The following is a 24,799-nucleotide window of genomic DNA, read 5'->3' as shown; positions in this document are numbered from 1 at the left end:
CTGCAGGAATTCATATTCTTTGGGTCTTTCGGTAAAGTCACGTAGATAGGTTAAAAAAAAATAACGAAAAACTCCGACGTTTCGATCACAACACAAGCGATCGTCATCAGGAGGAAAGAAAAAGTAAATGATTTAATGATGAACAAGGGGCTAAGCAGTCTCCCTCAGCAGCTTTCGCCCTCTTTTTTCCTCCTGATGACGATCGCTTGTGTTGCGATCGAAACGTCCGAGTTTTTCGTTATTTTCTTTGAACCTATCTACGTGACTTTACCGAAACACCCAAAGAATATGGACCTCACTTTCTAAAATAATGATGACAATTAGAAAATTTAAAAATATCCTGCCATCAATACCCGATCAACCTGAGAATGGAGTTGTCACCTCGCGCCCTGGTGACGTCAAATCTCCATCGCGCTGTGGGGCGAGCCCATGCACGCCCTCCGTGCCGAGTCGACGAATTCGAGTGAACGCGTAAGATGCAGGCACACGGAGCGAAGCAGTGGTGCACAGTGATTAGCGTGCTAGACTGCGAACCCATCAACCTTGATCATTCGATTCCTGGCCACAGCTGACATCACAGTGTGAGTGACGTGGGATATCAGAGCCCGTGCTGCCCTGCATACCCCCCCGCCTTCACCAGCCCGCACTGACAAGCGTGAAGTATGATGTCTTCATCCGTGGGTAGGTTTAGAATGGGTGGAATAGATGTAATTCTTTATTAAGCGGCCATACAAATAGCATAAAAACACCCACCACCTGCCTCGCCTGAAGGCTTCCAGAAATCACACTTCAACATCTTTCGAAATTGCTTTGACAGAGAGCTATTGTGGTACCAAGTTGACAAAATGCACGCACGCGCAACACACACATGCACACACATAACCACAAATACCCCTGAAGAGTCAACGTCTCTGTGATGATTGCATCAATAGTCTTAAGTACACAAACCAGTGTGCTGTAAGCAGAGACCGACAGACTTTTTGCAATTTAGGCAAAGTGTACGGAGCCACGTTGCGGTCGTGCTGTGCGTTTCGCGCGTCGCCGCTGAGTATTCCCGAATTCGTCGGAAGCTTCCAGTTCCCAAATGAGGCTCCCTGCACGTGGAGCGAAACGTCGGACGCCGTGCCGACACAACGCGTGGGGCAACATGGGAGTGGGTTACAAGAGTGTGAAACATGGGGCCGAGGCGGAGCAGGATGGAAAGTGTGCACAGTGGACGTTTTCAAAGGATACATTCTCCATGCCCCATGCAAGTCTGCGCATGTAGGCATGTGTGTGTGTGTAAAATAAGGGTCTATAGGTGCACAGATTCGTCGATAATTATCGATTATTGACCTCGAGCAGCGTGCAACAAATCGCGCGCGCAAGAAACTGTCGTTTTTTTCTGCATGTTACGCACAACAGGCTCACAAAACGTCGCTCAATCACAATGTTTGCAGTGTAGTTTATAGTGTAGTACGTATGTGTGTATGTTGAACTTGCTTAGCGCCGTACGTAGACTACAATGCAAATCGGAGCTTCGGGGGAGGGACAACAAACGAAACACAAAAAGCAGTTCTCAAGAATTGAGTTTTCCCATCTAGCTTAAAAAGTGCATCTCTCAAGTGACTTCCTAATATCAGAAGAGCGTTCCAGACGGCCGCAGAAGCGCATCTGAAAGCGCGCGACGTGGTGACCCTTTTTGTTCGATAGCCAGCCCAAAGGATGACCGAAGTTCACGTGGTAATGGTTTACGCTCCCTGACGAAATGAGCAACGAGTAGGCGTCACATTCACCGCAACGTAAACAAAACGTTTCATCGATTCACGAGTCGAGTCGTGGCCCTGAATTGAGAACATTTACGGAATAGCCGGACTTGGGGATGGGTGAATAGATACACATCGAACACCCAACATCCTTGCCCATGCCACACAGCTGGAACGCTCAACAGAACTGCCCCATGCGATACACTTCTCGCGTGCAACAAATGTATCTTGGAACTTCTCTCGCACCGCACGTAAGCCAACCATGCGGGAGCCATCTGGCGCACGCGTGAGAGCAAACCTTGATGACGGAGGGCATCTTGCCGCTGAGGCTCTCGTAGGTGAAGTGCAGGCGGGTGCGGAAGGAGCACTTGTAGATCAGTGGGTCCTGGTAGAGCTCGATCTTTCCGCTGGCGCTGCGCTTGTCCAGGCACACCGTGCAGTCCGAGAAATTGATCACTTTACGAAGAACCAACTCGGGGGCTGCAAATCCAGAATCAGAGCGATGCGTCAGACGGGCATTAGATTGTTTGGTTGTGTGATATATGTACGCAAGTAGTGACGTGGTTTGGAGAGGTCTTCGTCCGGTATTGGATTGATTAATGGCTGTATACAGTTAAGAATCTAAGATGATTTTTCCAAGGGAAACCTGGATTGTAGAACACAATTTGGATGCACATAGTGCCTCAAGGCGACAGCATCTCCAGATGCCGTACAGAAAATGGTGAACATATTCATTTTGTGGACAGGAAGAGGCAGTCAGTCATTGGCAGAGGACAAATCCAAGTCGTAAGCCTGGACTTGAACAGGTGCAGGAAGCTGAAAGCATGGATGGCCAGGGGAAGCAGATTCCAGATGATTGAGGCAGCAGCAGAGAATAAGAGACCTTCCACTGAGCGACGATTGACTACTGGCTAAGACTGGCTCATCATCATTCGACAATACAAATGTGATAAACGGGCAAAAACAACGGTATACAGGGTCGTAATTTTAATCGATATAGGACATATGTCTTGAGGCAACATCAAATATAGTTTTCCAAAAGCACTCCACCGTGCTTCTGTTTGCGTCCAATTCATCGTGTCGGATTGCCTACTGGTTTCTAAACAATTCTGTCGGGGAAAAGCGGACACATCTCTCCCGCGGATGACGGGGACTGGCCTGAACATCTCCAGGGAAGGAAAGAACGTCAGGGAGAAAGGAAGTAGGAGGAGGGCCGCCATTTTCTACTCTGTGAACACAAGTAATTCTAGATTTGAAGCTTTCGTGACTGCAATGATTCATATTCTTAGGGTTTTTTTTTACTTTACCGAAAAAACCTAAGAATATGAACACAAGTAATTCTAATCATGTAGCCGAGGCCATGCCTATACTATTTTAATACACAGTGTAGGAGTATAAAAGCCTGTATTATGTACTTATTTATGAAACACACATTTCATGGAAATAGAAATTGCCCAATCATACTTATTCCAGTCATCACTTGTCCAGTTTGAGCCTGAACCTGATGTTTTGACTGAGGGTAGTGAAACGATGTCGGGGAAACAAAAAACGGGCCCTTTCTAGACCCCTTTCTTAATTTAGGATTATTTTGTGGACTAAATAAACACCCGTGTATATAGCAATTATCGTCATCAAAACCAGTGGAAGCATTAAAATGCCTACCTTGGTCCTCAATGAGGGGGCCACAAAAGCCTGGCTTCACTACTCGCAAAACTTATTAAATCTCCGTAATCTGACATCACCACAATAATCAAAGGATTTAAGGCTTACACAGCCAGCCCCACGGCCAAGCAAAGTTCTATCAAGCTTGAGCACCACTTCTGAGGAAAAATCACTTAATCCTGACAAGGCTGAAAATGCAGACCGCCAGTTTCTCCTGGACTTGTGAAGGGGTCTACTCAGGTGGGCAGCTTCCATGAGGATTAAGTTTGTCCAACAGTAAAACTCTCTTGCCATTCTGAATTGGTTGTAATCACGCTGACGGGACATTCCTCCTGCACAGTGCAGCATTCACGGGCTCTGTGTGCACGCGCGAGCGCCAGGTTGAAGTCATCAGCAGGGTCCCCGTTTTTATGAAAAAATAACTAAATATTACTCGCAATTCAAAACATCCATTTCATAAATACGCTCTCTGCTCAATACTCGGTATGAGTATGCGGCAATTAAGCGTGCACAAAAAACACGGTCTTAATTAATTAGTTGACATTATGCTGCGAGGTTAGTGAAGCTTACATTGACCTCCTTGCGCAAACAATTTTAGCGACATTTATTTCAATGCAAGATTAACATTTTAAGAGTTTAATTTTTTTCGTGTAAAGTATACTTCGAATATTAATAATAATAAACGTTTGCCGATGCAGGATCTCGGCCACAACGCAACCTCCCGTGCATATTGGAACACTTAAATAAGTCCACGGGGAGCACGAAAGCAGAGAGATTACTCGAGTTTTCTAACTTTCCATTACAGAATCAAACAGCTCGTAATACCACAGGTTTCTCAGGTTACCCCCACAACACAAGTGCCATTATCCACGGCGCTGTTCGAGGGAATATAATAGCTTCCAAAAGGTGGGCAAAACTAAGGCCGATCAGGCTACTGGTAGGCAAGCGCTGACTATTAAGGGCACTTACAGGAGGTAAATAAGCATGTTATGGCTACAATGAAGTGTTCTCCGAAGCACACGCGTTCAATTTAGATGTGTGCGCAAGCGCGCCGGGGAACGGGTTCCAGAAATCAAACTGAACACGAATCCTTGCTCGACCCGATGAATACGCTCTTAAGAGCCTCGGGGCCTGCACGGCATTTCCACTTGCTGAACGAGAGGCTCACAGGCCACCCTACCTGCCCGTTGCACAGTGCAAACAGTGTGCGAAAGGGGCCTTTTGGAAATGGGGGGGGGGGGGGGGGAAATGAAAAAAAAAAGCAGCGAATTGGGAACAGGACTGTCATTATTGAGCGGCGATGACTACCTGGCCACGTGTCTAAATTAAGTTTTCTGAGGGCGGGTGATTGGCGATCGGGTTCCTCCTCTGGATTACCCTAATGGGACCTTGCGAGCCGGCAAGCGAGAGAGCGAAGAGAGCGAGCGAGCGAGCGAGCAGGTGATTGAGCGAGCATCAATGCCCGTAGCCCGTCGTTGGGAGGGTCGGTCGCCTCTGTCGGTTGCGCGATCACTAATTGCCGCTGCTCCAACTGAGAGGGAGGAAACGGGCGGCTCACCGTGCGGCACGGATCAGCGGGCGACACGCAAAATTACACGTGGCACGAAGGCCGCGGCAACGCAACAGAGTGCCGTGTCTCTCTCAGCCTGGAGCTGGGCCAGGTAATTAGGTTAATTATTTTAATATGATTTTACCAAAAATTGCTTTACGTTAACAATGCAGCCCCGCATAAAAAAGAATTAGCTAATGCCCAAGTTAATCTGTTGGACAAGCAAAAAAATTTCCACCTCACTTGAAATGCAGAGATTATGAGTCTCAAAATGTGCATGTTTTTGCCGCAATAGGATACATAGAAATAGCTGTAATTGCAATCAAGTTGTCTGCAATTGGATTACATGTAAAATATTCGCTCCTGTGGAATAATATTTGAGTTATAAATTGCTTCATTCCAAATTATACATTATATAATATTGGCAGCAGCGTCTACAATTTTAGCTTTTGACTGTACCATGACAGTCCAATGCTATGGAACATATTTTAATAATATCAATTACTCATTTAAAACTGGTAAGTATAAGCACAGCATTTGTTCAGATACACGTAAACATAATACTGAGCATATATATCTTTATTTCGCTATAATTTTAGACTGAAAGGGAAAATGTCTTTTTTTTAATTCGTCAATATTTTAAGAGTTTAACACGTAGGCTTTCGCGACCAATATCATCCATGATACAGGTTTTCAGATCGTAAATGTTATGGATTTGCTTTCCAACACACCGGTGTGCTGTATTAGTAACAAATTGGCATGTTCTGTTTACGTGACAAACCTTACTAATTGGCTGTGTCGGGTGGTGGCGGGTTTAACAACACATTTATAGTAACGCGATCTAACCCCAAAAAAAACTGTATTGTGGATATTTTCACAAACGTCAATGTGCATTTGCGCATTGGCATTCTATCAAAACGTTGTAAAAAAAAAATTAAAGCGACAAACATTACAAAATATGGGGGGGGGCAGACTTAGGCCGACTGATGCAATCACCCCACCCCATCCTCTTGTTTGTGTTTTCCGTCGGTGTCTCGAACGCTCCAAAACACGCTTTGGGCAAGGCAGGTTGCATCCATCACAACGAGGGGCACAGATTCCGTGCGCTGCCAGGCCAGTGCCCGCGCTCACAGCAAGCTCGACATTCCGTGTCATTTTAATAAAATCTACGCTACCGGTACCGTCAAAACCGTATCGCGAACATGAACCACGGGTTAATCACACAACAGTGTTCTTTCACACACGCGTGTTTGAAACTGCCAGCTCACTTTAAGTACTAAATTTCAGCAGACTCTAAGTCATGTTTACTTTACTTATATTCTGACATACACACATGTGCGTGCGTGCGTGCGTGTGTCTATATATATGTGGGGAGCGGTAGTGTAGCGGTAGTGTCGTAGTTAGAACGCTGCGCTACTCGCTCGGTGACCCAAGTTCGATTCCCGCTCACAGCCAACAGCAGTGATGATTATCTGAACCGGGTCTGGGCCTCCTCTAAGTCAACTCAGCCTCATATGAGTACCTGGAGTGGTGTGAAAAACATCGCCACTAGGGAGACAAAGGCGGCCGGGCCGTGCGTGGTGTTGGCCACCCATCCCCTCGTGGGCCATGCCGGCCTTCAAAGGCGCTCGCTAACAGCACTTGCCCCAACAGTATGTTAAGGCTATATGGGGGATCTTTGTCTCTTTATATGTATGCATTCTCCCTAAAGTATTTACGTAAATACGAACACTGCAGAATTCATGCTACAGTAAAGATATCCACATTTCGAGATATTTTAGTTCATTCCTCAAAATTTACAACGACAATTTCACTTCCAATTAACGTTTTCATCTCTGCTTCAGTTCACATGGTTTAAAAAAAAAAAAAGCTCCTTTCCTGCTCAAAACTATCCGAGTGCGGGGCTCAAATTGTATTTGTGGTCCTCAGGCCGTGGTGGAAATCCCGCATCCCTTCGACGAGGGAATACCGATCGATAAGCAGGATTTAAACTAGCAAAAGTACGACGGCAATCGTGACACTGGAACCAATGCTCTGTCCGCTGCACGACACAAATGGCTGCTTGAAAACATGCGCCCCTTGTTAGCTTCCACCAGCGTGTCAACTATTCCCAGGGAAGTGACTTGTAGCAGGCGCTGAACTTGTTCCTTGGTGGTGCAGGCATTGGCAAGGGTGGACAAACAGCAGGTGGAACGTGTTAGTAAATGAGCCAGCAACGCCGGTGCGACTATTTAAATTCTCCCAAGTCAAGGCTCTTGATTTAATTTGCTTTCCTTGTTTGCCAGAAAACGCATTGCAAGTTGCAATGACACCGAGAAAGAAAAACACCAATTAGCCAACGGGCCCCTCTTTTGGAATTCTGTCAAGGCAGCAGTCAGAAACAAGTAAATAAATAAATACTTTTAAAATGTTTATGGACACCCAGGGCAGCAATCTGCCAACTTCCCACAGTGCCACAGAGGTCATCCGCTGCTCAGCGGTCTCGGAGGAGTCTCAGAGTGATAGTGTTTCAAGCAGTAGGAGAGCAGAGGGTAAAGGGGACCTCTCTTCACCAGCAGAGGTGTTTCCACTTCTGTTCAATACATCGGGCTCCGACCCCCCCACGGGTCAATTCGTTTAGCGTTCGCCCAAATGTGTCAGCGCGAGCTTGCCGGTCGTCGATTAGCGCAGTGCTGTTGGCCAAATGCAGCTGTTCGTTGAGGATTCATTGCACGGAGGTTAGCACTGCACTGCGCCGTTTAACACGGAGGCTTTCGCGACCGATATTTTTCATAATAAAAGTTTTTGGGTTATATCGCGTAAGTATAAATGCGTCGTATCCCCTCCACTACCCGACACAGCCAGTAAGTTTCAATTTAAAGCTTTCGTGACTGCAGGGATTCATCTTCTTGGTTCTTTCGGTAAAGTCACGTAGAATGGAAATAATAAAATAATAAAAAGAATTCTCATGACGTTTCGGCCACAACGCAAGCAGCCGTCCTCAGGTGGAGAATAGGTCTGTCGAGAAGACAGTCTGAACAGAGTCTGAATGTCTTCTCGACAGACCTGTTCTCCACCTGACGGCTGCTTGCGTTGTGGCCGAAACGTCGTGAGAATTAATTAATAATGTTTTATTTTTATTATTTTATTATTTCCATTCTACGTGACTTTACCGAAAGAACCAAGAAGATGCAGCCAGTAAGGTTTGTCACGTAAACAACGCGCCAATTAGTTTACTACTTTCAGCCCACCGGTGAGTTGGAGAGAACATCCACAACATTGCGCTGTGAACTCAGCTGCCCGACTTCAACTCCCGTCGATGACGAACTCAAGTGCCGAGTGATATCCGGGGTGCTCTTTGGGCCTCCCCCAGCCCGCCGTTGCCAACCCGCACTGACCAGCGTGTTGAAGTAAGGTCAAACAGCAAGAGAGTCAGTCAGTCATAATAGGAAGAGGAGAAGAGGGAGGGAGGTCTTGTGCTTTGGACTTGAACAGGGGGCAGAGAGTTGACAGCAGGGACGGCTGGGGGGGGAGGGCAGTGCCAGACTATGGGGGCAGCCGAAAAGAGAATGAGGTGCTGCCGTGGCGAGATGTTAATTCCCTCGCCTGGTATGGAGGAGCTTGTGCGTTCGATCCTGACCCTGACGCCTGCTCTATATTTGGAGTTTGCATGTTCTCCCTGTGGTTGCGTGGATTTTTTTTCCGGGTCCTCCGGTTTTTCCCCTCCCCATTTAGAAACACGTGTTTAGAGTGTTTGTTTGCACGTGATAAGTCATATTTGGTGAGTTATCATTTGTTTGCCAGGCCACTTCTGAAAAAGAAGCTAATAGCTCAGTGGGCTTCACCTGGTTAAATTAAAAGTTTAGTTTTAGTAAAATTTATTTCACCGATTTGCTTACCTTTTCGTATATTTTGCACTTCTATCGCATTTTTGTATTGTTTATTGTTGTTGTAACTTTCTGACCCACGCCTACTGGACATCGGTGAAAAAGAGCTTTTTCGCTCATCGGATTCCTCCGGTGTGAATGTCCGTACGTACGTTGAACTTCTTTCGCACCGTACGCAGCCAACGGCGCCAATCGGAGGTGCGAAATAACGATTCCGACTCTGACACTGATCTCTGTCATCTCACAAGACCAATGACGGCAGATATGCACGCGTACAACTCGGCGTGCGCGTGTGCGTGCGTGTTGCGTGAAGCGGCGTGAAGCGGCACAAGAGGCCACGTGCAAACGCGAAGAGGCCCGACCCAAAGCGCACGCACCAGCGATGTCCACGAACGCTCGCTCCCAGAACTCGTCCACGGAGTAGCACTCAGCCGACTTCACGTTCACCGACAGCACGATGTCGTCCTCCACGTACTTGAGGATGAGGTTGCTCACCAGGATGTTCACGTTGTTCACCACGCGGCGGATGAGGCTCTGGACGTACCCTGTTATGCACGCGCAGGTTTTAAAGAGTTGGGAACAGATCAGCAACAGTAATCGTGAGCGGTCGGGTGTCACCGTTTCAACGGCATCGGTAAATTCATATACTTCATGAACGTTACAGGCAACATGTTATTGGGGTTTTGGTATTGCTATTTTTAAAGCTAAATTTGGAGGCCGTTCAATAAACTGTAGAGAAAGAAAATTGTTCTAATTGCACAATTAGAATTTATCGTCACACACCCACATCTCCACCCACACTCTAAAACTCAACCGGCGCAAATCTCATTTTGGATCTCAATTAATCCTGCGGCTTTCGTGGAATGCAGAATCCCATGGCGCACACCACTTTGGGACCACAGGTTCTATTCTAAAACGGACAGAACAGTCGATATTCTGAATGAAACTTTAAAAATAGTCACCACAACTCGGCAGTGCAGCATATGCAATGCAGTGGGATCTGATATGCATCAACGCATGGATCAGTTTAACAAAACGTAATCTTACGCCTGAGATACACGCATTGAATAGTGTGCGTGCATGTGTGAATCTATGTGTATTTATTTAAAAATTTTAAACGTGGTTGTAGAATTAGTTAATGAGACCCAGGTAGCCACCAAATGTACGAGCAACACACTACAATATGTTAAAAACAAATTCCTTTATCAAATTATGAATGGCAAAGATAGTAAATCATTACACCCCTGGAAATCAGATCACGAGCCCTCCACAGCCACAAGAGGCAATGCATTGCACCACATTGTTAAAACAAATCGACTCTTTATGAAAACAATCTTAACATGAATCTGACTCATGACGATTCATAGAGCTGTGGGGGGGGGGAGGGGGGGGAGAGCAATTGTTACAGGTCTACAATACAAAACATTTGCATCATGTGGACCGCATTCTGTCTCGGGAGATCTGCATCGTTATGAGACGCTCTAGAAAGTTAGATGCACCCTAAACGAGTGCTCTGTGTCAATACAGTTATACAAAAAATGGTAACAATCAGAACACCTCACTGGATTATAAGACGCATCCCACAACTTTTATTTAAAAATACAAGGGGGGGGGAGGGGGTAAAGCACATCTTATAATCCTGTGAATACGATAATAAACAAAGCTACATTCACTGCAGCAGTGTAGGCTTAGTAAGACTTATACCGAGGCTCGCTGCTGACAGCACAGCACAGTAGCTCCCAACGTACACTCCACAAGCTACCGATCTCAACGCGGTGACGGGCACATACAACAAATGGATTGTGAAATAAATAAAGATCAAGATGCGCAGACAACAATGACGCATTCCTTTGGGAAGGTGTGCCCGAGAAACTCCAGGTGAAGTGTGTGTGAGGTTTAAGGAAGCATCGCTGCTAGCTTACAGGGTTGCCACCTGCCCTGGTTTTCTTTCTTTTTTTAAAAGTCTTCACTTTGAGGTGGGGGGGGGGGGAGGCGGGGAGAGCGGTCCTGGAAAAAATTCGTCGTTGCGCACAATATAACGCGCAACTCGCGACAATGAATTTCTCCAACGCGGCTCTTCCGTGCATTGTCGGGATGTCCTTCTTCGTACGATACGTTCTAGTTTTCTTTTTGTACCCGGAGAGGTGAGCGAACCCGACTGGTGTAACGCACACCCATTAGCACGACGCTGGCATTAGCCCCGAGGTGAAGGTCTCTCTCTCTCACTGGCATCGCGCCATTACCGCACTCCGCATCACGGGCCGAGGTGGGGGGGGGGGGGCACCTAATACCACGGATGGCCTCTAAATAAGTGCAGGGGGCGACAACCTCTGCTCCCGCGAGCCCCCCCCCCCCCCACACACACACCACCCACCGCCTCCCCTGCGCCTCTACAGCAGCCGCCGTGCCACTTAACGGCTTTGCCGCGTATTGTTCGCCCGGCGTTCCAGCCAGCTCTTTCGGGGGGGGAGGAAGCGTCACCTTTGCTGACCGGGATTCGCGTGGACTACACGGATGCCGTGGCGGAGGACTAATCCCGCCACGCTGTTGGCGTGCGCAAAAAAAATGGGGATGAGATCAATGTCCCCCGCTGCCCCCCATACTGCCCCGCCGCCTACACTCCCTTCCTGCCTCTGCCACCCCCCCCCCCCCCAGCGGATAATCTGCGTACCACTGAAAAGGGGGGGGGGGCCTCGGGTAATGGAATGGTGCTTTAGGCGAGCGATCGTTCCACCACACTGCACCACTGTCAGTCTACAGGAGCGTGCGCACGTAAACCTGGGCAAGAGCAATAATAAAGCTGCTGGTAATCTGAGGCTTTGGCTCAACCTTTACGGTGGATTTGTGTGAATAAACTGACGTGCGCACACAAACTGCCATCCCGGTTCAGGGCTGCTGAATATTTGACAATGGCGATATTTTTAGACAGCTGAAGCCGACTGCATTGTGCGAGCTGGACTGCTCACTGTCCCCGGCCAACGCGCGGTAGCTGAACCGTGCGTGCTCGGCGTTAGGAAAGCGCACGGAAGACGGCACGTAAGACGGCAAAAAGCCTCGCTCACGGGAAAAGAAGAAAAAAAATCGCGCACCAATGACCCACTTTAAACCGGCCGGTGGCCGTAAAAAAGAATGCCAGCCTGCTTACCCGAGCGTGCCATCGTTGTTTGAATTTTTGTTTTAAAAAAATGCGTTGTTGCATTGTGGGGAACCACTCCCCCACCCAAAAACTCTGGAAATACCCTTTAATACTCGAACGTGACAAACAAAAGTGTTGACAATGACCTTCATCGCTAACCGAGCCCTAGCGGTGGGGGGGGGGGAAGCATTTGGGGCGAATAACGCAATTCTATCAGACGAAAGATGTCACAACAACAGCCTAGTCCATGACGCAACGAGCAGATGGCTGCCCGGGGGCCGCCACCACCTCCCGCTGCCGCTGCCGCCGCCGCTGTGACCACAGCCACAGCAATGTTTAACCTGGCCCCTGGGTGGTCCGCTCCACCGGGCCCCTCACCACGGTCCCATAGAGGGGATTAAAATGTAGAAAGAAAGAAAAAAAAAACTGTCAGAAATAATACTCCTCTGGGTTTAAGAAGTGCACGCTCACCCCGGCTACACATAGCTCATCGCAAGCCTCCATTCATATGGGAGCAGTCGATGACGTCTGCAGAATATGCGGTCTCTCGAGTTAAGACAAACATTAACTTTTTTTTTATTCTTCTGTCTTATAAAAGTCTCCCCCGCTTACAGACGCGCAACGCCACGGGGAGATGAAAGTGTTATTATCTAATTTAGCGCCGTGCGTCGTGCATGACAGCATGGGTTCGGTGGTGCAAGGTGTTAGGTTAGCTTGCAACTTTTAATGCTCCAAAAACGTGTTTATTGTCACTTGCCGCACTGCAGATCCCCTACAATTGGTCGCTCTATTTCTAAATGAATACAAATAATGATATCTTCAAGTTGCTGGAAGAAAGAACGCAGGCCTGAACTCATGACAGAGCTCATGATCCATCATCATCAAGAGCCATGATTTATCCACTGCCAGACGAGGGCCTCCACACATGTGGCAATAACTCATGCAACGTCAATCCACCCTGCTCCTATATGAGCCAATCTCACCGTGCAGACGGAGCGAAATGTGATAAGCAAGTCTGAAGGCGGTGCAATCATTCCTATTGAGACAAAGCCGCATGTTGCTCTCATTATCAAGTGTCAATTTTTTTTATTTTCCATCCTCCTCTTGTTCATTTTGATAGTGGGCCTCCTTCTTTGATCACCGGAGATGCCTCTTACGGCGCTGCCTCCTATTGCGCCAGTTTCGTTATAGCGCTCTTTGTCCTGGAAAAAAACCAGAGGTCGCAAACAGGTTTTGATTCCTTACCCGTACCCGGCTGCACCAGGGTCGCAAATGGGTACCCGTACCCGTACCCAGCTGGGTACGGGTACCCGTTCCCTATCCGTACCCGTACCCTACCCGAAATGAGTGACAAACGGTTACTCACCAGTGACTCACGGCCTACCCGTACCCGTACCCGGCCGCACCAATGTCACAAACGGCTACCCGTACCCGTACCCGGCCGGGTACGGGTAGCCGGGTATCGGGTAGGGTACGGGTATCGGGTACCCGGTTGCGACCTCTGAGGAAAACTCCTGCGCAGATCAACCCATATATGGAAGAATGCAGGCGTTGCCCGTAGGGGCGTGTCTTTGTCCATATTAGGTCTTGTGGATCGTGAATCGAGGTGTATAGTGTATCGATTCTGCTCATAGTCAGCCCGACAGCCACATTTGAGTATCGACTCACTGGCAATCCATGGATCGGATAATCCAAATGTTTACGGCAGACGGCGGTTAATCTGAAGCAAATTCCGACCAAACGCACTTGTGAGTACACAACTTATAGCATTTTTTATGTTATTATAACAAAAAGCTATAATTTGTATTGATAAAATGCTTTATTACATTTCTCATGTGTACAGTATCATTATTAAGGCAATTACCGATACCCCAATGAAGCCCTCATATATCGCTCACAGGTAAAAAAAAAAAGCATTCCGGGAACGCATCTCCATTGGAACCATGTTATAGTGACCTCCTATAGCGCCGTTTCGTATTGCGCTCCGCTTACCAAGAACGCATCCTGAATGCTATAAGAGGTATGCCTGTATAAATATTGTACTGTGTTTTGCAGTTATGTCCCTTCAACAATTATATATCTATCGTACACGGAGCCTGTTGTATGTGATAAATGAGTAAAACCAGAAGTCATAATAAAGACTTGAAATTATGAGACATTTGCTTCTTATAGAGCTTTCCATTTATGCAGTTGTGTTGTTTCAAAATGTATCGTAACTTAATTTCAAAGATTTCAACAAATGCCCACTCAAAGCATACTAGACCTTCACCGTTTTCTCAAGTTTATTTATTCATCCACTCAAATCGCAGTGGATTAGCGTGACGTATTTCACAAATTGGCCTGTTCATGAAGTTGACGGACTCAAGAAATGCCACCTCGGAGATGTTATTACTCCTGATTTTATTTTAATGTCAGAAGGAAAACAAGCGTAATCCATTCTGCCACACCAGGGTGCCGAGATTCATGAACTTTGAGAACTTGCAAGGTGGGTCTGCTCAGCTCACACATCCACATGTTTTACACAACTTTTACCCTCGTAAAAATAATCTACGATTGAAGAGTACAACAAAACTACAATTCTGACCGCCACGATTCTCTGAACACCACTGAAAAAATACGAAATAAAAAATTCAGAAGATTACTTCGACAGCTTGCTCTATTTTTTCCCGTTTTAAAACGATCGTAAGCGCGCGCACACAAACACGATCAAACAAAGAGGGCAGTGTGACTGCCAAGGAGAACCCATATATCCAAATGGCCGAGCGAAAAAAAAAAACGCGAAACGCATCGAGTCAGCTCCTCCGGGTCCTCTCCGAAAACTCTGAAAATTTTCAGAGTAAACATGACCTGCTGCCAGGAGGAAGCCCAGCTGCTAGCGTTCGCCCGGGGCCGCGAGTCAATCACCGATCGCGCGGCCTCTTGCCCCGGGGCCACCGCTCAAACGCGCTCTTCCAAACCCCCCATCACCGGCAAAGCCTCCCAGCTCAAACCCTTCATGCCGACTTTCTCACACACAATGAATCGCGCCGAATCAACGGCTCTAGAGCCGGCGCTAAAAATAAACGAAAGTAATAATTTTTTTCCCTTTCTGTCGATGTTAATTTCGTACGTCCGTGCTGCCAACCGGCTCGTCCTTCAATGAATTGAAATCGATGTGATTTTTTTTCGCAAAGGTCAGCTTCTCTTGACGTGATTTCGGGTTGCGCCCCTGCGTCGTTCGGCATGAAGTTCAAAGTTCGACTCCACTTGCTGAGAGCTTCTAGAGCTTCCACGGGGACTTGAGACGTCCAGCACAGGAGATATTAGGTATCACGCCGAACAACACGCGCTACAACTGAGAAACACATCGGAGAGGTGTACGACTGTAATTTGAAAACGAATTTCTTTAGAACTGCTTTTTGTGTTTAGTTTGTTGTCCTTCCCCGGCATCTCCGATAAGCACGGTTGGCTATGTAGAGTGTGAAAGAAATTCAACATAAAACCGATAAAACCTATGCGGACGAAAACTTCAGTCGTTCAATGCTCTAATCCACTTGGCTATGTTGTGGAAACAAATAATTTTTAAGTAAATTCTTGAGCGCCTCTCACAGTATCTCAACGGGTGTGTGAATTTCTCAATACCCCAGTGTGATATCAGGGTTTGTATGAAACAGAGTAAAATGTAAGTTCTGCAACTTACTACTTGTGTCAACTTGCACTAAAAACTGCGAGCGGGTTGGCTGTGTGCACGTGAAGACTACGCCAACCAAGATTGCATTTCATAACTATAGTTGCTTAGCAATGCCCACAAAAATAATTCCATTTAGTATGACTTAAGCAACCGCAGCGCATTACTAATAGATTATATTTTAACTGACGACTCGGTCGGGTTGCAGTTGATTTTCTTTGACAGCTTTTAGAACGCAATGTTTCATTCAGTAAACACCTCGACACTGTAATTCAATGTGATCACACGGTATGGGTGGGACGCACACGTGGCCTTAGTGGTTAGCGCACACCACGATATTAACCAGTCCACCTGAGTTTGATTCCCATTCCCAGTCACGGCTAACCATCAGTGGCGAGTGACATGTGGGCCATTCCTCGACCCCCTCAATTTCCCACCAGCCTGCACCGCCTGACCAGCGTGGTCAAGTATGGTGCAACAAAGCCATGGGGAGGGGGCCTTTAATCAACGGTAGTTTTACAAAAGACTATAAAACAATAAGCGTTATTAATATTATTATTATACGGTATGGTTATAAATCTACATCTTAGCTCTACACGCTGAAATCAATACGCACGCAAAACCAGAATCGTGTCGGACGGAGCGATCTCAATATGATGATTTCACGACACATTTGCCAAAAAAAACTACAATTTCCGCCCAAGTTCACCGTAGAGGTCTCTTCCAAGACACCCATTGCGCAATGAACATCGGGAGGGGGGGGGGGGCACGTTTCGGTTAAAAACAAATGAACGCATAACGTGTCGCGAAACCCACCACCACCCTCCCCCCTTCCAATGCACAACGAAAGACACTACGTCACCCGCGCGCACTTCAGAAACGCGTCACAGGCTAAGCAAAGCGTGTGACAAGTTAATTTTCACTGGAAGCAGATGCTCGCACTATCCCACCATGGCAATGCAAACAACCAGCAGGCGCTAGGAAAACAAGCCACGGGGCCGGGCCAGGCCTGGCCGGTGGGACTCCGCGCGGTCCAAGTGAAGGGTCAGCTCCTCGGGGACGAATTGTGAAAGCGAACCTTCATCGCCAAGACCGCACCGTGAATCATTATGATCGTGGCTGCGTCACAATTATTGAGCTTTTCGTGCCCCTCACAATCCCAGCAATGTCTGGGCGATCGAAATAAATGCGAGCTGACATTGCTACGCGCGCCGATTGTGTTTTGCACAAAAACGTGGTGAATTAAAATTGCAATCCAGCATGCACGGTTTTAGCTGTGAACGTACACGTGGGGGGAGTGGCGGTGCAGCGGTTAGCACACCCAGATATGAACCCATCCACCCGAGTTTGATTCCTGGCCATGGCGAACACCAGTCGTGGTCTGCACCTCCGATTAGTATGGTTGGCTACGTACGGTACGAAAGAAGTTCATCATGCATACGGTCCACCACCCCGCAGCTCACCTTACACCAACCCTCACTGACCAGTGTGGTCAAGTATGGCCAAACCACCCTCATGACCGGTAACACTGTGCGGACGGCTTTTCATTAATCAGTCTATTGACAAAGGAATATACATACATGGCGCATAAGCACACACGATACACATGCCATGCGGTACCCGCACGCTTGAACACAGCGCACGATATGCTACGTGCAGGGCACAGAGAGCACGGTCAAGAGGCGATCACGGGCCAATGACATCTATACCCCCACCACCACCCCCTTGCAATCACCTCTTTCCTTCAGCTAGCAGAAGCTAGCATGACAAAAATAGGTGCTCTAACATACGTGTGCATGTACGTAATTGTACAACACGTATGCTTGCAGCGCAACAGATGTTAAATTGAAAGATTACATGTCAATGTCCAGCGCAAGTGTGCACACACTGAATATTAGATGCATTTAGGAAAACAAGGTTGTATTGTCGTACGAGAAATGCTACATCCTAAAAGGCAGTAATACTGTATCCTAAAGAAGCAAACTACACCCTCAGACAGTGTACTGTACCCTCAGACAGTGTACTGTACCCTCAGACAGTGTACTGTACCCTCAGACAGTGTACTGTACCCTCAGACGGTGTACTGTACCCTCAGATAGTGTACTGTACCCTCAGACAGTGTACTGTACCTATACTGTATGAGGGTACAAATGAAATAGGAGCAGCACTCTCCACAACTATCTAGAGAGAGCATTCTTTTCAGGAACTAAAAGTTTTTTTCACAAGTTATCTAAATACGTCAATCCGCAACGCAACATTGTGTAAATAACACCGAATGCATTTGGTGAGGGCATTCCATATCGGCTGGGAATTTGTGTCATATGCCCAGAATCCAGAACTCTGGGAGCTAAGCGTCGGTTGTGCGCTAAGCAAAATTTGCAGGACACCCAAATCCCCTCTCGGGGGGTATCTGCCAAGGCGTCCCAGGCTGTGGCGGAACAGAAAATATATTCATGAGCGCATGTGCACGGTCCATTGAGTGTCGTCTCCTCGCAAGTGTCGATTTTCTCTTGGTGCTCCGATCACCTCCCACACATCGCAGACATTGCAACGTAGGGCCCTGTTTCAAAAAGACTAATGGTACTCGGCGGGGTTTTCCTCGACAGATAAGCGGCGTTGTTATTATTATTATCGGGGTGGAGCGCTGGCACGGTGGGTTAGCGTGTCGTGTAGGGGTCGGCAGCCTGTGGCTTCCGAGCCACATGCGGCTCTTTAAGGAACAGCTTCATGATGTCCCTTATTGAGGACCACCGCCGTCCCCGTATTCGCGTGCACTTGCGGCTCTTTAAATATTTAAAACATTTTGACGGAATTTGAAAAAAATGGCTCTTCTTGTTATTTTGGTTGCCGACCCCCTGGCATAGCACCATGAACCGGGCCACCCGAGTTCGCTGGCACGACCACTGTCACCGCCATCACCGCCATCATCATAACCAGGTGGCTACCGCTCTGCTGGAAGACACCAAGCCGGCGAGGCGATCCCACTGAGCGTGGTGGAGATGTGCGAGGGGCGCACTGACCTGGCGGAAGATCGGCATCTGCAGCTGTCACCTGTTGCTGCTGCTGCTGCCTCCTGGCTCGGCTGGCAGAGCGCGATCCCTCGGTGCTCAGCGTGGCTCGGCTCGAGTGCGAGCTGCTGCTCTCCTCTGCGTCCTGCGCACGCCACGGCACAGTTGTGACACCATCAGGCTACAGTCGTGGCATAACCGCGGCACAATCGCAGGACGGTCGCGGGACAGTAACGGTGCTGACAAGGCAGTTACGGCGCTCTGACAACACACACTCTTAGATGCTGCGTCCTCTAAACCCATCACTCGCTCTCAATCAGATTCCATCTCCTTGTCATAACAGGTGATTGTGATGATTTCCCGATGGCCAATGATGGTGACCCATGAGCGATTCCGTTCTACGTGATTTAGCAATTCAATTACTTTGTCCGAGAGTTGTGAAGTGCAGATACACCGCCTTCACATTTGTATCTGGGGCAGTGGGAAGTTACACATTCCGTGCTTTGGTGTCCGCAGCCACAGTCGCACACAGGAGGGTCTTTTATTTTCTTCCATGGTGTGGATCGGGTTAAGCGCTGCCCATTGTTTCCATGGAAGATGGCAGCCAGACAGCGCAGTGGCAAGCTAGCTCGTGATATGCACCGATTGAAAAAGCTCTTCGTTAGATGTATGTATGTTGAACGTCTTTCGCACCGTACGTAGCCAGCCGTGTTAATCGGAGGTGCAGGGGAAGGACAACAAACTAAACACACAACGCAGTTAAAAAGAAATTAGTATTTCATCTAGATGATTAAAAAGTACATAGCTCCAGTGGCTTCCTAATATCGGAAGGAAGCGCGTTCCAGACGGCCGCAGAAGTGGATCTGAAAGTGCGCGTTGCAGTGACTGTGTTTGTTCGATGGATAGCCAAAAAAGCCGCTGCTGCAAGGATGACCAGGGTTTCAACACATTAGTATATTTTTTCATTATTACATTATATTTTCCACCATTACCATGCTCATTTTGATCACACCACCACTCGCTCTCAATCGGATTCCATCTCCCTCAACACCATCACTTGTTCTCAATCAGAATAAAAACCCAACATGAAATTAATCAATTATAATGCAAATGATTTGACGCGTGCAACGTTGGCATGAGAATAAATTTTAATCGATGAATGGTGCAACGATTCGTATATTTATCAATTAATATCAATTCTACTAACTTAGACTACACGGATCAAATCGCGTTTATGACAATCGATGTATTTGATCGATATTCTATATGTTGTAAGGAATCTCTCCGGTTACTTGAAGCCACTACATTCACAACGATGCCAAATCAAAAATCGATTCTTGAATTGAATCGCTAACCTTCACCGTGACAAATGAATACATCCCAAAAAGTGCGGTGTACATTCTCACACCCGTAATAAATGGCAACCAGCCAAACACCGGGACTGAGCCAAGCGTATGTCATACATCACAAGCTCTCTTAACAATCCCACTGTTAACGGGTGTTTGAATGCATGTTATTATTGGAATGCGTTTAACCGCGGAGATGGAGACATGGAATCAAATCGTGTGCAGGTGCTCGGCAGATCGCTACATCCCGGGACCCTGAGATACGGCGACGGCTTGAGGAGGCCCTTCATCCAGCAGTGGACCAAGCACGGCTATTGACGATCGCGATCACTTCGAATTCCATGAGTGCAGCAAGCGACTAACGCAGCACCTGGACAGAGTGCAATGCGGCAGGCGTTCGTCTCGAATCGTTCATTTTCGAGATTTAAATCGGATCGACGGCAAATTCGGCACGCGCGCCAGCACCAAAACTGACACCTGCGCAATTACATTTAGATATTTTGCTATAATTAGGTTAAGGTTCCATTCCGTAACGCTGCGTTGCAGAAATGAATGATTTAACATACCATAGTGGGGGGGGGGGGGGGGGGGGGAACGGCCAGGGAAGGGCTTTGACACAGCAGGGTAGGCGAGCAAAAAAAGTTTACTGCGCTAATTATAACGGCAACTCACCGATGGCATTGCTCAGGCTTCCTCCTGTTAACGTGCACATTGTGAATATTAACTAAACTACAAAACCAAACTAAACTATTTATATCGGAACAGGAAAGGGTCAATATGATGCCAGTAACGTACATTCCATGATCCAAGTTTTCCTCTTGACGTAATACCATGCATGTACCTCTCCATGCTTTGCTGCACACGTTCAGCCCAGTGTCCATTTGGGGGCAATATGCTGGTGAATTCGAGTCTTAACTTCTACAATGAGGACATTATTAAGTCTTAAATAACATCTTATGAAATACTTTTCTTTCCAGACTTTTGTCAATCAACTTCTGCCTCCCCGTACCATGCCAGTGACAGGGTTTGTTTGGCCATACTTCACCACACTGCTGTATGTTTAACTTCTTTTGCACCATACGTAGCCAGCCAGGGCTAATTGTAGGTATGGATGTTGAACTTATTTTGCACCGTACGTAGAAAACCGTGCTAATCCGAGGTGCGGACTGTCATAATCGAAGGTGTACAACAGTGAATGCTGTAGCCCTACCCTAATAATACTAAGCTACTCGAAATTCGTTTCACAAAATATGCGTGGAACCGCACGACATCCCACGCTCACGCTAGCCGTGAACTGACGAGTGACCGGGCAAGCTTTGCACCGCATAACGTAATGCGGACAAGCGCAGCGCCCAACGATAACAGCGGGGCTTACATGCCGGGAAGAACTTACTTGACTGGACCCAGCAGATGACATCTGAGACAACACATGTCGGATGACACGCATGAAAAACATTCGGAAGCGTGTTCGAAAATAAATAAATTAAGAGAAACAGTCAGACGTGTAGCCGGGCCGCAGAGCTTGCGAGCCTTGTTGACAGAGGGCAATTGGCTAATTCTGACGTGGTGAAACGGTACACGGAGGGCACTCGTTAAGTCGCAGGAAGAGGCCTCTGACGAGGGTTGAAGGTTATGAGACCAGGAGGAGGGTTTGTGCTCCGTTTTAGACTTATTCACAATTCTGGAAAAATTTGCCCGATGAAGCTGGTTGTTGTAATCACCAGCGGAATGCCGCCGTTACTCGAATGGGACATGTTGTGGGTTTACTCTCAAGAGCACACAACCGGTGTGCCGAAGCAGGAACTAACTGGCGCGTTTTGTTTATGTGACCAACCTTACTAATAGGCTGTGTCAGGTGGTGGTGGGTTCACGACGCGTTGATATTTACGCGATTTAACCCAAAAAAAAAACCACGTAATTATATTCTGCTCTAATGTCGCCCGCTGCTCAACGGCAGGTCATTGGGTCAAACTCCCTCCACATTCAGAATAGGTTTTCCCCTTTTTTCTGGTAACAGACAGGTTTTGAGATGCTAGAACACCAAATTGAAACCTTTTACAAGGAATCATGTGTGCATTAACCACAATACTTGTGGTCAGAATGCAAACAAAAAACATACTCTGATAATATTTGCATTGTCCTTGAAACTGATTGGTCCACACCAGAGACAGCTTTCTTTTGAGCCTCGTCTCAAAACGGTGTTAGACCAGAGGACGCCAAAAGACGTACAGCACAAAGACACCGCACTATCAGAGTAATGAGAGCTCGGGGTAAGCATCTACGTCATGGGACCTCCTTTGCCGGTACCAAAATATGATAATAGGGTTTTCCCCTTTTTTCTGGCAACAAAACAGGTGCTAAGTTGTTAGAACACCAAACTGAAACCTTTTACGAGAAATCATGTAGTCAGAATGCAAACAAAAAACATACTCTGATAAAAGAAGAAAACCTATTCTCATATTTTGGTACTGGCAAAGGAGGTCCCATGATGTAGCCGCTCACCACGAGCTCTCATTACTCTGATAATGCGTTGTCTTTGTACTGTGTACGCCTTTTGGTGTCCTCTGATCCAACACCGTTTTGAGACATGATTCCTTGTAAAAGGTTTCCGTTTGGTGTTCTAACATCTTAACACCTGTTTTGCTGCCAAAAAAAAGGGGAAAACCTATTCTCATATTTTGCTACTGGCCAAGGAGGTCCCATGACGTCCCTGCAAATTGTCCGATCTTTGACATTCTTCTTCCTTTCACTGTATAGACTCAGTGCCTTCTTCAATTCGGCAAGCAGCATCTCTGCTGTTCTGTCGCTTGGCCTCTTTTTCTCAACATCGTTCCTTCCAGAACTTCCTCCATCGAGCTTTCTCATCTGAGAATGGGCACCCCAATCCACATGGTTCGTCGCCTCTTCTAGATCAGCATTGCCATCACGATCGTCACCAGCACACACAGCATCACCACACACAGCATCACCGCACACAGCGTCACCGCACACAGCGTCACACACACAGCGTCACCACACACAGCGTCACCACACACAGCGTCACACACACAGCGTCACCACACACAGCGTCACACACACAGCGTCACACACACAGCGTCACCACCACACAGCGTCACCACACACAGCATCACCACACACACAGCGTCACCACACATAGCGTCACACACACAGCGTCACGCACACAGCGTCACCACCACACAGCGTCACCACACAGCGTCACACACACAGCGTCACCACACACAGCATCACCGCACACAGCGTCACCACCACACAGCGTCACACACACAGCGTCACCACACACAGCATCACCGCACACAGCGTCACCACCACACAGCGTCACACACACAGCGTCACCACACACAGCGTCACACACACAGCATCATCGCACACACAGCGTCACCACACACAGCATCACCGCACACAACGTCACCACCACACAGTGTCACCACACACCCCGATTCTGAGATAATGATGACGCTATGTAAAACTAAACATTATTATCAGAATAAACATCAGTATGGATTACAGAATAAATAATTTAGCAATTGGCATGATTAGGGTTGTGTTTAGGAGTGGGATGATTCACCAGCTATGACAGCCCACGCACCCCGTTGGAAAGTCAACTGATTGTTGAAATTCAGGGGCCACGACTCGATTTAAGAATCGATTACTTGTGCGTAATTTTACCCGTTTAAGACGTATTGTTTCTCGTGCTGTTTTCGTTTTTGCTTTTATTTCTGCACAGTTTCGTTAACCCAAATATAGACATGCGCACATCAATTATTTACCATTTGCACAAACTGAAAAACTTCGATTGTTTAGATGTGCGATGTATCGCAAGCCTCACCAATCAGCATTAAGTCGTCGGATCAACGTATGGTTTGTTTAACACATAGGCTTTCGTGATCAATATTCTCCATAATAAAGGTGTTTTGGGTTAGATCGCGTAAATATACACTTCTTCACAATTCTGGATAATCTCCTGATGAAGCTGGCTGTAATCACCAGCGAAACGTCGTACTCGAATTGTAAGTGTTATGGGTTTTACTCTCCACTTGGCACATTTTGTTAACGTGACAAACCTTACTAATTGGCTGTGTCTGGTGGTGGTGGGTTGAACGACACATTTATATTTATGTGACCTGACAAACAAAAAAACACCTTGATCATGGATGAAGCATCGTTTTGTCTCCGCGGCTATGTTGCAGGATTCCCTTGGGCAACTTCTCTTTCGCATGCCTCGCTCCAAGTGTGTTGAGAATATTCTTAGAGCTAGAAAACTGCATGTAACATGAAGCAGAGCACAGTCAATATTGTGACGTGCAGCTAAACGACGCATGGTGAAAACACTTTGAAAAATGTGAAGTATTCCCCAAAAAATAACATTCGTGTTTGCTCTTTTGTACAGTGATGGACAGGCGTTTATGAAACCACTGCCCCCCCCCCCCACCTAACCTTCCCCCAAAGTCACCGCACAGACCTCACCTGCAGATGGAGACGTAATTTAAGCGATCCACGGTTCTAATGCAGAGCAATGCTCAAGTTTGTCGTAAAAAGTATCAACGCACTAAGTCAAATATAACAAAACGCCCGGCAAGACGTACACCGGGCTGTGGAAAGTATTAGAAGCCAGGCCCCTCAACGCGCTTAATAGACCCCAGTGGTGCCCGAGCATCGCACTCTTAAAAATGCTCCCTGACAAAAGCCAGATGTTACGGGCAAAGGGGCTCCGCAATTATTCTCACGCAGACAGCACGGTGGCCGCGAAGCGACACGCTAACAGCTTTTTTCGGCCCTCCGCGGCCAAAGACAAATGTTGC

The 24,799-nt window shown here is 47.3% G+C and overlaps 1 protein-coding gene across 1 annotated transcript in view; it reads right to left on the bottom strand.

The window, feature by feature from the left end:
- VPS13B (vacuolar protein sorting 13 homolog B) overlaps positions 1–24,799 on the bottom strand; it is a 301,109-nt gene that overhangs the window by 258,083 nt on the left and 18,227 nt on the right. The window contains 3 exon segments of the mRNA XM_061554219.1: positions 2,044–2,225; positions 9,200–9,367; positions 18,646–18,778. Of these exon segments, the coding sequence (XP_061410203.1) occupies positions 2,044–2,225; positions 9,200–9,367; positions 18,646–18,778 (483 nt within the window).

Source organism: Lethenteron reissneri, chromosome 19, assembly GCF_015708825.2.
Source record: "Lethenteron reissneri isolate LAM-NWPU_2019-01 chromosome 19, ASM1570882v1, whole genome shotgun sequence".
Classification (NCBI taxonomy): Eukaryota; Metazoa; Chordata; class Hyperoartia; order Petromyzontiformes; family Petromyzontidae; genus Lethenteron; species Lethenteron reissneri.
The sequence above is the reverse complement of the archived record's forward strand: the minus strand, read 5'-3'. Positions and strand labels throughout refer to the sequence as shown.